General features: G+C 51.8%; 1 protein-coding gene and 1 long non-coding RNA gene across 4 annotated transcripts; one reads left to right on the top strand and one right to left on the bottom strand.

Annotated features, from left to right (window-relative positions):
* Positions 1–674: 674 nt before the first annotated feature.
* On the top strand, positions 675–13,653 carry Gfi1b (growth factor independent 1B transcriptional repressor). 3 transcript variants are annotated; one of them, XM_021156299.1, is made up of 7 exons: positions 675–824; positions 7,563–7,683; positions 8,068–8,205; positions 9,020–9,291; positions 10,030–10,167; positions 11,479–11,644; positions 12,917–13,646. In XM_021156299.1, the coding sequence occupies exons 2-7, from the start codon at positions 7,584–7,586 to the stop codon at positions 13,093–13,095; spliced, it is 993 nt and encodes a 330-aa protein (XP_021011958.1). In that variant the 5' UTR covers positions 675–824; positions 7,563–7,583; the 3' UTR covers positions 13,096–13,646. The 3 variants fall into 3 exon arrangements, with proteins under 3 accessions (XP_021011958.1, XP_021011957.1, XP_021011959.1); XM_021156298.1 differs by having other exon boundaries at positions 684–824; positions 11,380–11,644; positions 12,917–13,653; XM_021156300.1 differs by lacking the exons at positions 675–824; positions 10,030–10,167 and having other exon boundaries at positions 7,584–7,683; positions 12,917–13,095.
* Positions 5,484–7,686, bottom strand: LOC110289899. The gene is made up of 3 exons (XR_002377387.1): positions 7,629–7,686; positions 6,261–6,409; positions 5,484–5,512 (listed from the first exon to the last, which is right to left on the bottom strand). It is a non-coding gene; the product is annotated as an uncharacterized LOC110289899 (long non-coding RNA).
* Positions 13,654–14,322: the final 669 nt, after the last annotated feature.

The following is a 14,322-nucleotide window of genomic DNA, read 5'->3' as shown; positions in this document are numbered from 1 at the left end:
TGTACTTGAACTTTGCCAGGTACAGGTTCCAAGGCCCCCAAATTCACTACCTTGCTTTTTTGTTGTTGTTCTTCTACTCTGCCTATCTGTGGTTCTGCTGGTCTGTGGTTGTCTGGGGAAACTCCATTTTTTTTTTTTTTTTTTTTAGAATGAGCTCAGTGGGAGACAGAATCCTGTTGGTTAAGAGTGGTCTATTCTATACTGGCCCAGGATCCAAGAGCTTTAAACACAGGGGCCCCTCGGATGCCTCAGCTCGAAAGTGTGTGATGCTGGAATCTAGGAGAAGAGAAGCAAGAGGAAGAAGGGAGAAAAAGAGGAGAGAGGAGGAGGAGAGGAAGGAGAGGGGGAAGAAAAGGAAGATGGAGGGGGAAAGACAAGAAAAGAGGAAGAGGGGGAAGGGAGGGAAAGAAGGAAGGGAAAGAAATAAAACCTAAAGCAAGGATCAGGGACTGTAAGTAAATGCTGGACTTTTACATTTTAATAAGTCAGCTACTCGTTTTCACCCAAATGCTACTGAAAGTTTCTGGAGAAATTTCCAGTGGGTCAGAAGCTCCTGTGAAGTTTTGATAAGCAAATGTGGCTGCACTTTCGCGCTCTGGTCATTGGCTGACGCTGCAGCCGCCAGATTTTGACACAAATAATCAGATTGAAAATCAGGGAGGGGAACAGAAGGGGGGGGGGAACACAGAAACGAAAAGGAGAAGTGTCTGTCTGTGCAGAGACTCATAAGGTTGACCGAGCCGAGAGCAGTCCCCAGGGACAGTGTAGAGGTTCGCGGCTCTCGGGACTCGGGCAGAACTCAGAAGAAGGACAGCTCCCTGACGGTGAGTGCTGCCAGACCCGTGCTGGCTGGGCTCCGCTGAAAAGTTCCTGTCCTGGGTGCCCAAGGCAGGGAGGGTGTCTGCTTCCCTTTAAGGTGAGAGGAAGAATACTGTGGTAGTCTCTCTTCTGGACGCAGTGCTCATCACCAGGGGAGAGAAGGAGGAAGGCACACGGACCAGTCCCCGATACCCCAAGATAGCGCAGACACCAAGCTTTCCTCCTGCGAATTCTGTGAAACTTCATTGTAGGGGGCTAGGCTTCACCCAGATACACAAAGTCAATCCCCCCCTTCACACACACAGACACACACACACACACAGGCGCGCGCGCGCGCACACACACACACACACACACACACACACGCACACGCACACACAGCACTTGTCTAAGGGCACCAGAGGAGCCCAAATTGGTGTCCCCCTGGGCTAGAGCTGCCCAGTGCCAGGATCTCAGAAGGGACTGGTAGCTCTGATGACCCTCTCAAAAGTTCCTGGAAGCACCAGGGAGAGGAGTCAGACACCCTCTCCTTGGGAATTTACTGAAGGGAAATGACAAGGTGAGGCAGACCACAGGATGATGGAGGGGAGGCACTGCCAAAAGCTCTTGGCTCCTTGAGCGTCTGTAGCTCTTCTCACCTAGAGGAAAAGGTGGGTTTGAGTCGTGGTTTTCTTAGAAAGCAGGGCTCATTGCAGAGATGCCCACAGGTGCTGTGGTCTGTGACTGGGTCCTGGGAAAGCCAGCATCTTTATGATACTACTGTGGGGAAAGTCAAGTCACCCCTGGCTGTGGAGTTGGGCAGCCTGGGTGCTGGCAGAGCTGTGCCTATCCACCTGTGCTCTTCCAAGTCTGCAAAGCCCTCCATCAGGAGAGGGGTAACGTTTTGATTTGGGGGTCAACCTGTAGAAAGTTCCTCGGGGAGTTGGGTGGTTCTGGATGATTTAGGGCTGATGGAATCACCCCAGTGGTGCTCGCCATTCCCAGAACTTCAAAAAGGTGGGTGCAGGTCCCAGGTCTCCCTTCACCGGGGCACAGAGCCTGCTCACAAGCAGAAATAGCAGGAGACTCCTCGATCTGAAGGCGTTTGCATTGAATCCTTTCTGGTGTCAGTCCCGGCCGGCCGGCCGTGGGGAGTGTGGGGGCTCTGCTCTTGGTGCAGACTTTTTGTTTGCCCAGTTTTGTTTCCATTGTGGTAAAACATGTCCATAGAACTGACCATTTTTTTTTTGCTTTTGAGTTACGTAGTGTTCTTGGGCATGGGCATGGGACTCAGAGTCTACCACAGAAGTACACTCTGGTCCCCGACTCCTTCCTTCTCTCCTTTCTCACTACATAGTAAACAAACAAACAAACAAACAAATAAACAAAAACTTAATTTCTGATTCTTCTGCCTCCACCCTCTGTCACTGTGTCCTGAGCTACATCCCCAGTCCTTTCTTCTTTTATTTCATTATTTTTTTAATCTCTCCTTTTTGGTTTTTTTTTGGGGGGGGAGGGGGAGCGTCGAGACAGGGTTTCTCTGTGTAGCCCTGGCTGTACTGGAACTCACTCTGTAGACCAGGCTGGCCTCGAGCTCAGAAATCCACCTGCCTCTGCCTCCCAAGTGCTGGGATTAAAGGCGTGCGCCACCATGCCTGGCTCCTTTCTGTTTTTAATTTAAGATTACTATCACTAACTAGGCATGGAGGCGCATGCCTTTAATCCTAGCACTTGGGAGCCAGAGGCAGGTGGATTTCTGTGAGTTTGAGGCCAGTCTGATCTACATAGAGAGTTCCAGAACAGCCAGTGTCTCAAAAGAACTACAAAAGTATTGTTGTTGTTTGTTTGTTTTGCGTGTAAGAGAGATGTGGGGCTCACATGCCACAGCACGCGTGTGGAGGTCAGAGAACTATTTTACAGAGTCTGATCTCTTTCTGCCCTGTGGGTTCCGGGGACTGAACGCAAGTCATCAGGCCCGCAAGGCAAGTGTCTCACCCACTGAGATAGCTCACTGATCCACTTTAGTCCATTTTTGACCAGGCTGACCCAGAACTCATGGGCTCAAGCAATCCTCCTGACTTCCTCAGACTTATCCAGGACTCAAGATGCTTGGCCCTAGGCCGAGCTCATCTTAAGAGCTGTTCATTAACTATTGAGCAGATTCATCTTGTTCAACCATGCGTTAATCCCCGAGGCCGTGTCCTTTTGTGAAACTGAGACCCCCATCCTTATTAACCAATAACTGTCCTCCTGCACCCAGCCCCTGCTAGCCTCAAATCTAGTCCTGTGAGTTTGCCTATTCTGCACACCTAGGTATTTGTCCTTCTGTGGCTAGCTTATCTTGCTCCCTATGTTTGTGGGGTGCATCGTGCCACACATGCTGAAGTTTCCTTCAGTTGGATGTCTGGATCACATTGCGTGCTTTGGCCTGGCTGTATTCCTTGCTCATCCATCCTGCCTAGATGGACACTTGTACCTCTCAGCTCTTGCAGATGGTGCTGCTGTGAACGTAGATGGTCAGGGGCTCTGAACTCTGTGCTTTGGTGTATACCTGAAAGTCATCACTCACTTTATTTATGTATTTATTTGGTGGTAATGGCGACTGAACCCTGGGCCTCCCACCTGCCAGGCACTGACTTTAGGTTCCCTAAGGTGACCCAGGCTCCTGGCTGTGACTCCATGACGTGGCCCTGCAGCTTGTTTGTTGCCTCCCTCCCTTCAGTCTTGACACATAAGGAAGTCCAAAGGGTCCCCTGTAGCTGACCCTGAGAATCAGCCCAGTCTTGCCCAACCCTCCTGAAAAGGGAACCTAACTGACCAGTGTCTCAGACAAGGTAGGTCAGTCCCTAGCTGAAGGTCAACAGATTGTACATGGGATTTTAGAGTAAAGGGGAAGTTTAGAAATCTCTTAGCCCAACGGTCTCCTTTGAGAGATAGGAAAACCAAACCCAGGTTAGTGGTGCACGCGGTCACAGAATCAGACTCATCTCCCGTGGGTTGCACAAGGTGCCTGGAGTCAGGAAATCCTGATGAACCCACTGTGCTCAAAACCTGGGAGTGTAGGATGTTCCAGCCTTCCAGGCAGCTCCCACTGCAGTTCCAACCCAGGTCCATTGACTAAGTATGGGGATAGAAGGTTTATGAAGGATGATGGCAAGGGCCCTCCTTCCGGAGCCCAGATACCATCACTGTCTCTGTTTTATGAAGAAAGCCGAGTGTCTTTCACAATCTCTGCCCTGAGCTTTTTCTCAGAATGGTTCGTGTGAATCAAAACCAAGTGGTTGTTAATTAACTACATTATAGGTAATTGGTTCCTCTTTCTTTCTTTCTTTCTTTCTTTCTTTCTTTCTTTCTTTCTTTCTTTCTTTCTTTCTTAGCTCAGCTAACAAGGGCCAAAAGGAAACTCTCTGGATGGATAGTCTTGGCTACTGCTGTAGGCTTGGGGGGGGGGGGCGTCTGACCAAGGCTCAGCTGTCCTGATGGAAAAGAATGCTCTAGAAGGGAAAGGATAGAGCTAAGGCAACCCAGTTGGAGGAAGCAAGAAGCCCAGGACCTCTTGCTTCCCATGTAAGCATAAAGCATTCAGTAAGTGCTCATGAATGTAGGATGGAGGTCCTGGTCCTGTGTTGCTCTGGGTTTGGGTCAGCTGACCTAGTGTCACCTCTAACTGGACCACGGGCAAAACTGCCTTTAAGGAAATCTGTTCCAGGTGAAGCTCCTTGGGACTCTGTGTGGGGTCTTTGGGGATCAGAGGAATAAGACCTTTTGTCCTAGCTCCCAGCTTCTTTTGATACAATCATCTATACCAGAGGCGGCTGTGAGGAGCACAGATGGTGTGGTGGGGATACAGGGTGAGTCAGGAGTCAAATCCAAACAGGACAGTAGCCCTGGGCCTGCCTCTGTCCTGACTTCAGAGTCAGTACCCTCTCTAAGCCTTGAGATCCCCACCTGCAACCCAAGGACACTTCCTACTTCCCTGTCCCTGGGACACAATGCACAGAGTAGGGCAGCCACCGTGACTTGGTTTCCTCTTTGGTGTACTGTGTAGTCACTGTCTCAGTGAGGACCTGGCATGAAAGGCCTGGGATAGCCTGTGGCACAAAGACCACACTGAGCAACTGTTGTCCCTCTGCCGTGAGTATGGAAGGCCTGGGCCTAGAAGGACATATCCACTCCCCCTCCTCCTGCTCAGGATTTAGAGTCCCTCAAGTGAAGACTTGGGAGGGGGGGGCAGGAGGGAGAAACCCAGGGAGGGAGTGGGCAGGAGAGGAAGACTGGCCCAGGAAGATAAGGTCTCGGCTGCTATATGTACCAGGATGAGCAGGGGTCCTTCCAAATGCCTCGTTTAGAGAACTAAGAATCTATCAGTGGAAAAGACCCAAGAGACTAAGTCCCATCCTTCATTTTAGAGTTCAGAGACTTGAACGTATGCCAGCTCTCTGGTTCATCCTTAAAATTGCACCTGCTGGGTTGAGCCTGGCCTCCCTCCTGGCTCTTCCTCAGTGGGTGGAGATGCCTTGTGATGGCTTAGCCTAGGCATCTGCCATGCACCTTATATGCTCAAGGTTCTTTCTTTCTTTTTTTTTTTTTAATTTATTTATTTATTACACATAAGCACACTGTAGCTGTCTTCAGACTCTCCAGAAGAGGGCGCCAGATCTCGTTACGGATGGTTGTGAGCCACCATGTGGTTGCTGGGATTTGAACTCTGGACCTTCGGAAGAGCAGTCGGGTGCTCTTACCCACTGAGCCATCTCACCAGCCCTCAAGGTTCTTTCTTGCTCCCAGCATTGACTGACATCGAATCAGGCCCCCTCTTAGCTGATCTAAATATAGGCTTCACAGCAAGAAGTGCTGGTTCTAGCTACCCTGCAAACAATCCCAACCCCTGCTACCCCCCAGCGGACTTAAGGCCTCTCCTGCCTGGTTTAGGTTCAGCTCCCGGGACAGAGGTGACTCAAGCGCCCTTGTCACAGGCTAAACTCTAAGCTGTCTTTCCTAATCTTGCCTCCCACCCCGGTCTGAGCTGAGGTCTTATCGCCTAGCCTTCACTGTTGTTCAGAGGCGGCCAAATCCGTTTTCCCGCCTTTGCTGGGCATATCACAGATGCAGCCTTCTGTCATGGCTGGTCATGGGTGGGTCTGGGACTCCTCCCAGGCTTTCTGAGCCTGAAGAGTTTGGAGTGCGGGGAGGATAAAGGACTCCACGGGGGTTCTCTGTCTCCCAGGGCCATGGAGCACTGCACAGGCTAGGATAGGGATAGGAGCCATAGGTGCCATTAATGGGAGAGGAATCAGATGCTGTTCTAGAGGACTGGGCAGGAGACATCTAGTGAGGTAGGCATGCTTCCCACCTTAGGAACTGGGCAGATCCTTTGACTCATTTGGGCCTCCGGTTCTCTCCCAGTCCCTGACTAAGAAGTTAAAGGATGGTGCCCAACACCGGAGTTGATAGACATTCACCTCTCTCTGTCTTCATCCACACGGAGACCGAATGTCCAGATGAAGTGGATGGGTCTCCTCATGTCTCTTTCCATGATTAATAGACGGAAATGCCCCACCATTTCTGGAGAGGGAACTACAGGCTTAGGCGCTGACTGCAGCAGCTCCCCCTGCAGGGACAATACAGACTTCAATTAAGTCTCTACTGGCCTCACTAGCCTCTAGTCCCTTTAAGCACAGCCCCACCCCCACCCCACCCCCCTGCTACAGCTGGGTCATGAGAATCTGGGATGCTCACCAGCAGTCCAGGCTAGGTAGCACACCTTAAAGTAAAGGAAATTAGCCCGGGGAAGTGGCGAGTCTGCCCCAACCTCCCCCATGAGCTTCTCTTTTGGAGAGCACTGTTGCTTAGTTTAGTTTGCTTTGTTGGGACAGGGTCTTTCTATGTTTGTCCTGGCTGGCCTGAAACATGATCTATAGACCAGACTGGCCTTGAACTCAGGGAGATTCTACTGTCCCTGCCTCCTGAGAGCTGGGACTAAAGGCACTCGCCACCACACCTGGCTTCTCCATGAGCCATCAATCTAAAATCTAAGCTCAGATTGTGTGGTTTCTTGAGTGTGTTGAACTGGCCTCAAGAACAACTTTCTTAATTTGTTGTTTGAGGCAGGGTTTCTACCAGTCTGGCCCTGAACTCATATTAGCTGAGGATGACTTCGAACTGTGGCTTCTCCTGTGTCCACTTCCCAAGAGCTGGACTATAAGAAGGCACTGCCATAACTGGTCATATGCAGTGGAGCTGCACCCCAGCCCTTCAAGTAGCACTAACTGGGGTCCACAAGTGCCTGCTTCAGGGACCCCAGCCAGCTCTTCCTTCTCTTTGCCAACACAGTCCAGGCTGACTCAAGTTTCTAAGCATGAATGTATTCTCCCTGTGACTAACTCACCATTCTTGGGGGAGCCAGACAATCAAAGTTAAAGCGTCAATAAGTTTGGTTCCTTCTGGAAGTTCCAAAAAAATCAGTTCATGGATCTGTCTGAGCTCTTGGTAGCAGGAATCTAGAGAGGCCTGGCTCTACTCCCTGCTTTTGATATACAAGTCACTCTCCCTGCGCCCAGCTTTCCCTCTTCTTGTAGGGAGGGACATCTGGGGAGCAAGGCCTATCTTCAGGCTTATCTTAACTTGATGTGATATTCACAGGTGTCAGGTGGATGTGAACTTTGGGGAATGTTATACAAACCAGCATGGGATAGTGTGTCTTTCATCCAAAGGACTAGCGCTTGTCACTCTTAGTCACTCCCATTGCCCCTCCTCCCCCGCAGGTGTGGAGCGCACGCTGAAAAATGCCACGGTCCTTTCTAGTGAAGAGTAAGAAGGCACACACTTACCACCAGCCCCGGGCACAGGGTGATGAGCTGGTCTGGCCTCCTGCCATAATTCCTGGTGAGTCTGAGCTTAGGCTATGGCCCACCTCATGCCTGCTTGGCACTGTCTTGATGATGCTGTGGCATTTCTTCTACATCTAACTGTCACTGAATGAATGAATGAGCAAGTGAATAAATGAATGAATGAAATAAATATTCATCTCCTCTAGCCTTTGGAGTTGAGGGAGCATCGGGCTCAGAGACGGGAAAGGACTATGGCTCCAGTTGAGATCTGAAGTCAGGGTGCTCTGGGTTCCCCCACCTCTGCCTGTTCTGAACAGAGGTGTCAGCAGCAGCAGGCTGGTGTCCCTGGGTCCCCTCTCCATGACGATATGGTCCCCCATGCTCTCTGAGAGCATTCCAGAGCTGGTGGTGGTGACTCTTGGGTCTTGTCTCCTCACAGTGGCAAAAGAGCATAGCCAGAGTGCCAGCCCTCTTCTCAGCACACCGCTTCCAAGCCAGACCTTGGACTGGAACACAGTCAAACAGGAGCGGGAGATGTTGCTGATCCAGAGCCTTCCCAAGATGGCCTCAGCCCCAGGTACCCAGCTAGAGTCATCACTGTCCCCTGCAGGTGCCACAGAGGAAAGTGGTAGCACCTACAGAGGCTCTGGGGTAGCACTTCTTAGGATCATGATATTGGGGAGCATCAGTCACTGGACGCTGTCTGGACTCTCAGCATCTGCTGGACACTTCTGGACAGGCATTTGCTCTAGATGAGGGTGTGTGTGTGTGTGTGTGTGTGTAGCAACTGGGGGGTCCATAGGGCAGTGGCCTAGTGGTCCCTCAGGGGAGGGAGCTGAAACTGCAGTGAAGACTCACACCAATGGTACACAGTAGGGCTGCACACTGGAACCCTCAACAGGAGGTCACCAGGAGAGATACAGTACCCGGGCACCTTATTTCAAAATTAATAACCTGAACCAGGTGTGCCAGTTCATGCCTCTAATCCCAGCACTTGGGAGGCAGAGGCAAAGCAGATCTCTGTCAGTTGAAGGCCAGTCTGGTCTACATAGAGAGTTCTAGGACAGCCAAGGGTATAGAAAGAGACCCTATTTAGAAAGAAAGAGAGAGCAAGAAAGGAAGGGAAGGGAAGGGAAGGGAAAGGGAGAGGGAGAGGGAGAGGGAGAGGGAGAGGGAGAGGGAGAGGGAGAGGGAGACTGGTGGCAGCTAGGAATAGTCACTGAGCACCACAAGGCAGTTTACAGTTGCCTGTGGCTCCATCTGGGGTGTCTAACACCGTCTTCTAGCCTATGAGAGCACCCGCACACACACGGTATACACAGGTACAACATATATAGAGAGAGTTGAAGGCAAATCCTTAAAATAAATCACCCTCACATGTCTTTGTACAGAGGGGCCTCTCGTGACACCCCAACCCCAGGATGGGGAATCACCACTCTCTGAGTCACCCCCTTTCTACAAGCCCAGCTTCTCCTGGGATACGCTGGCCTCCTCCTACAGCCACAGCTACACACAGACCCCCTCCACCATGCAGTCCGCCTTCCTGGAGCGCTCCGTGAGGCTGTACGGCAGCCCCCTCGTGCCCAGCACTGAGTCTCCCTTGGACTTCCGCCTCCGCTACTCTCCAGGCATGGACACTTACCACTGTGTCAAGTGCAACAAGGTAAGCAATGGGCATGAGGGCCCCCACTCAGCTCAGCACCTATTCTCTCCAGGACGCTGGCCCTGCTATTATTTATGGCTTTGGGTGGTCCCTATGCTGGGAATCTTGAGGCCATGTTGGATTCAGACCAAGCCCTGACTGTCTTGCCTTTGCTTGACATGAATAAGTTCTTGGGGGATAGAGAGAGGGCAAAACACCTACCCTAGCCCACAACAAGGAGATATCAGGAACAGCATCTACGTGGTCCTAGCTAGCTTTGGCATTTTTTTTTTTTTTTTGAGACAAGGTCTCATGTAGCTCAGGCTGGACCTGAGCTCTCTTTGTAGCCAAGGATGACCCTGAACTCCTTATCTTTCTCCCACCACCTCCTAAGTGTTAAGATAGCAAGGATTCACCACCACAGCCGGTTTTGCCTGCTTTGATGCAGTGCTAGGGCCTCGTGTGTAATATACAAGCGCTCTATCAACTGAGCTACCTCTCAGTCCCCTAGCCCTGAGATCTTACCCATGGGTTATTTGTCCTCCAGATGTTCATGGAGGAGCCTTCTGGCTCCCTCCCACAGCCCCCATTTTATAGACAGGAAACCGTCACAGAGAGGTAAGAGACTCCCTGGGATGTGCAGCAGAACAGCAGGACCGCCTGAGGTGCCCTTCTCCTGCTCTATCCTGCTCTGGAGTTAGGCCCATGGCCAGGGTGACCACAGGCCTGCTTCCTTCCTGACTCTTTGTTCTGCCCCAGGTGTTCTCTACCCCTCATGGGCTAGAAGTGCATGTCCGCCGCTCTCACAGCGGAACCCGGCCCTTTGCCTGTGATGTCTGTGGCAAAACCTTTGGCCACGCTGTGAGCTTGGAGCAGCATACTCACGTCCACTCACAGGTGAGTAACTGACAAAGGTGGGGGAGGAGCAAAGGTGGGGGAGGAGCAAAGGTGGGGGAGGAGCAAAGGTGGGGGAGGAGCAGACTCTCGCTTGCCTCCCTGGGTCTGAGTCATCTAACATACTGGGTCTCTGATTGGCTGAAATGGTTTCACATCTAGTTGGAAGGAACTGAGGATTTAGGAGAGGGAGCTGGGTGGCCCCAGGGGTGCTCTGTGTGGCCCCGCAGGCATCCTTAATTCTTAGAGTTTTAGAGTTCAATTTGAATACATGTCCTCCCCCCCACCCCCACTCCATCTCTGTTTGGGACCCATTCCTTTCCAGAACAGGTAACTAACCAGCGCTCTGTCTGGGTCACACGGCCCAGTTACCAACACCTGGGGAGGTGGGAAAGGTGGTGGGACGCGACCCTAGGACCTTCCGTCCCTCGGCAACAGGCTGGAAGCCGGCTCTGTCTTCTACTTCGAAGCCTCCCACAGACCAGCCAGGCCAGGCTAGAACTGCTCCAGTGCACAGATGAGGAAAACAACCGGCTTGCCCCAAGCATATGGCTGCTGGGCTGCTGGGAGTAGTGTCTCAGCTGGTAGAGTGCTTGCCTAGCATACAGAAGCCCTAACACCAGATGAACCAGGAATGGCAGACCTAGAACAGCACTCAGGAGGTGGAAGCTCAAAGTTATCACTGCCTACTTAATAAGTTCAAGGCCGGGGCTGGTGAAATGGCTCAGTGGGTAAGAGCACCCGACTGCTCTTCCGAAGGTCCGAAGTTCAAATCCCAGCAACCACATGGTAGCTCACAACCACCCGTAATGAAATCTGATGCCCTCTTCTGGTGCAGCTGAAGACAGCTACAGTGTACTTACATTTAATAAATAAATAAATAAATCTTAAAAAAAAAAGTTCAAGGCCAAACTGGGCTAGCCAAGAGCCTATCCTAACTAAATTGAGTCGGCATGTCACTAGCTAAGAGGAACTCACTCTGTGTTACTGGTGAATCCCTGAAAAACTTAGTTGCTTCATCAATCAGTCAACAAACACAGCCTGAGGCTTATTTTGAAAAGCTTACCGTGAAAGGCACAGGGAGAGATCTGAGAGAAAGCAAATCAGGCCTAAAGCCTCAGTCTAAGCTGAGGAAGCAGGAATGGGGCAGGGTTCTTCCTGCTTCTCTGGACCCCTGTTCTCGAGGCCACCCCAACGGAGTGTCCTCTTTCTCAGGGCGTCCCAGCCGGGTCCAGTCCTACGCCCAGCTTGGCTGTCCCGGGCCTCGAGGCCCCACCTGCACCTGACCCCCCAAGGCCTCGTTTCCTCCGGCAGGAGCGTAGCTTCGAGTGCCGGATGTGTGGCAAAGCCTTCAAGCGCTCATCCACCCTGTCCACCCACCTGCTCATCCACTCGGACACTCGGCCCTACCCCTGCCAGTTTTGTGGGAAGCGCTTCCACCAGAAGTCGGACATGAAGAAACACACCTACATCCACACAGGTGAGTACCCAGGCCGAGTCCGTGGGAAGGCCATAGGATTGCCTGCCTGGCTTCCCCCATCATCTGCCAAGAGGCCCCCTTGAGGAGGGTCTGGAGGGCTGGAGAATCACTCCAAGAAACACTGGCAGGAAAGCCAAGCCAGCAAAGGCCCGAGGGCAGAAGGCCAGAGTGCCTGTGGATTCATCCACCCCCTGCCGCTCACTCTGTCCACTGTACCTCTGTACAGTGAGCGGCCTTGCGCAGCCAAGGAATCAAGGAAGGGCTAGCCTGTGCCAGCTTGGACCAGCTGAGAAAGCCAGAAATCCAGAGAAAGACTGTACCAGTTACCTGACACATTATTGTGACATAGATGCCTAACAAAATGTCACTGTGCCTCACAGTTTGAGACGGAGTCCATCACGGCAGGACTGCTCAGTGGTAGGAGCATGAGGCAGCTGGTCACACTGCTTTAGGAAGGAGAGGGTGGAATGCTGGTGTGCAGCTTGCTCTCCCCCTTTTATGCGGTCAGTCCCAGTCCATGGGACAGTGCCAGCTGCTATATTTAGGATGAACCTTCAGTTAGCCCCCTGCCCCCCCAAAAAATCCCTCACAGACATTCCCAGCAGTGTGTCTCCTGGGTGACCTAAGTCCCATCAAGTGGACAGTGTTGCCCATCAGAAAGGCATTTTGCTTGTTTGCTTGCTTGCTTATTAAGACAAATTCTCACGTAGCCGAGGCTAGCCGTGAAGTTAATATGTAGCCGAGGCTGACCTCAACCTCTAACTTGCAATTTCTCTTCCTCAGGGTGAGAGGGTTACAGATGTATGCATATCCTTCCTTTCTTCCTCCCCTCTCCTCCCCTCTCCTTCCCTCCCTCCCTCCCTCCCTCCCTCCCTCCCTTCCTTCCTTCCTTCCTTCCTTCCTTCCTTCCTTCCTTCCTTCCTTCCTTTTTCGTTGTTGTTGTTGTTGTTTTGTTCTGTTTTGGTTTGGTTTAGGGTTATTTGGGTTTTTTTTTTGTTTTGTTTGTTTGTTTGTTTTGGGGGGATAGGGTTTCTCTGTGTGTAGCCCTGGCTGTCCGGGAACTCACTCTATAAACCAAGCTGGCCTTGAACTCAGAGATCCATCTGCCTCTTCTCCCAAGGGCTGGGATCAAAGGTGTGGCCATAACACTTAACTACTTCCCACCGTTTTCTAAGGTTGGCCATAAAAACCCAGTAGCAAATGTGTGACAGGGTGGTGGCTGCACGCCTGGCACTGCCACCTGAACTCACCTGTGGTTTGTCCCTTCCCCAGGTGAGAAGCCCCACAAGTGCCAGGTGTGTGGGAAAGCCTTCAGCCAGAGCTCCAACCTCATCACCCACAGCCGCAAGCACACAGGCTTCAAGCCGTTCAGCTGTGAGCTGTGCACCAAGGGCTTCCAGCGCAAGGTGGACCTGCGACGTCACCGTGAGAGTCAACACAATCTCAAGTGAGATGGTTGGCCACCTGCTCCAGTGTGTCTCGCCTAAAGGCCAGCCTCTCCTTTCCAATCCTGATCCCAGTCCTCCTGGAAGCAGCACTGCCCATGAGCCTTTCTGCTTCTTTTGAGACTGGATGACCTCAACCAAGCCACACTCCTCCTCTGACCACAGCGAGATGTGGGAGTCAGTTCGGGCCTTTCTGAACTGAAGCAGACACAGACATGCTCTGGTCTCATTCGCTGCCAGAGCATAGACAGCTACAAAGCCCTCGTGGACAGGGATGGCAAAACCAGGCAAGAGCCAGGATCCACAGAGAAATCCTCTTGCTTGCTTCTCTGGGTCTAGTGACAGAATTTTTAGGGATTCTCTTTTTGGCTGCCACAGTCAGAGTTGTACCCTGGCCTAGAGGTCTGGCGCCCCTCTGTCCCCCACCTCTCACCACATCCATCTGCCCACTGGGAGTCAGGCTCCAAAGGTGAGCCACGAGTCTATGAAACCAGCCATGATGGTAGAAGCCTGCTCCTGTCAGTTGATGTAAATGTAAATAAAGGTGGGTTTATTTACATGTGACCTTGTTTGTAAAGTGCCTACTAGGTCCCGGGGACTGCCTGAAGAATTGAGGGCCTTGACAGGGAGCTAACAGAGAGAAGCACCATGGCAGGTGTCCAGAAGAACAGGCCTAGTGCTGCTGCAGGCAGTTATCAGTCTCTGGCCGCAGCTTTAAGGAATCACTAGAGCCCTCTGGAGTGTTGCCTTGTGAGTTTGGCAAAGGGAACTCGGCAGGAGTAGAGCCTGACAAGCTGTGTGACTTCACATGGGGTGCTGAACCTCTCTGGAGTTCAACTTCATTGGGCTACATTATAATCACAACAGTCCTGTCCTGGTCGGGATATCGGCAGGATTCTGTGAGATTACCCATGAAAAACAGTGCACGCGGCAAGCACTACCAAGCCCTCAGCATTCCTGTTTAAAGTCCTGCCCCACCAACAAGGCCATGCCAATGCCACCTCCTCCATGAAGCCTCCCTTGGTCATCCCAGCCAGAGGTTCTCTCTTCTGACACTAAGCTACTTGTATCCCTTGCACATGATCCAGGAGCTGCTCATAGTCCTCTGAAGACAGCTTTGGCCTTGGTTAAATACATTTTCTCCAGTCCATACAGCTCTCTACAAGGCATGTGACATTGTCCCATTTTACAGATGGGACAAGTGAGGTTCACACCATCTTCTTGGAGATGAGA

Source organism: Mus caroli, chromosome 2 (genome assembly GCF_900094665.2).
Source record: "Mus caroli chromosome 2, CAROLI_EIJ_v1.1, whole genome shotgun sequence".
NCBI lineage: Eukaryota > Metazoa > Chordata > Mammalia > Rodentia > Muridae > Mus > Mus caroli.
This window is presented reverse-complemented; position numbering and strand designations above follow the sequence as displayed.

Bases quoted from the DNA above. Each gene is read 5' to 3' on its own strand.
- Gfi1b (XM_021156298.1), top strand. From the start codon at position 7,584: ATGCCACGGTCCTTTCTAGTGAAGAGTAAGAAGGCACACACTTACCAC. The intron at 7,684-8,067 runs GTGAGTCTGAGC...GTCTCCTCACAG, and splicing joins GCCTCCTGCCATAATTCCTG to TGGCAAAAGAGCATAGCCAG. The intron at 10,168-11,379 runs GTGAGTAACTGA...CCTCTTTCTCAG, and splicing joins ATACTCACGTCCACTCACAG to GGCGTCCCAGCCGGGTCCAG.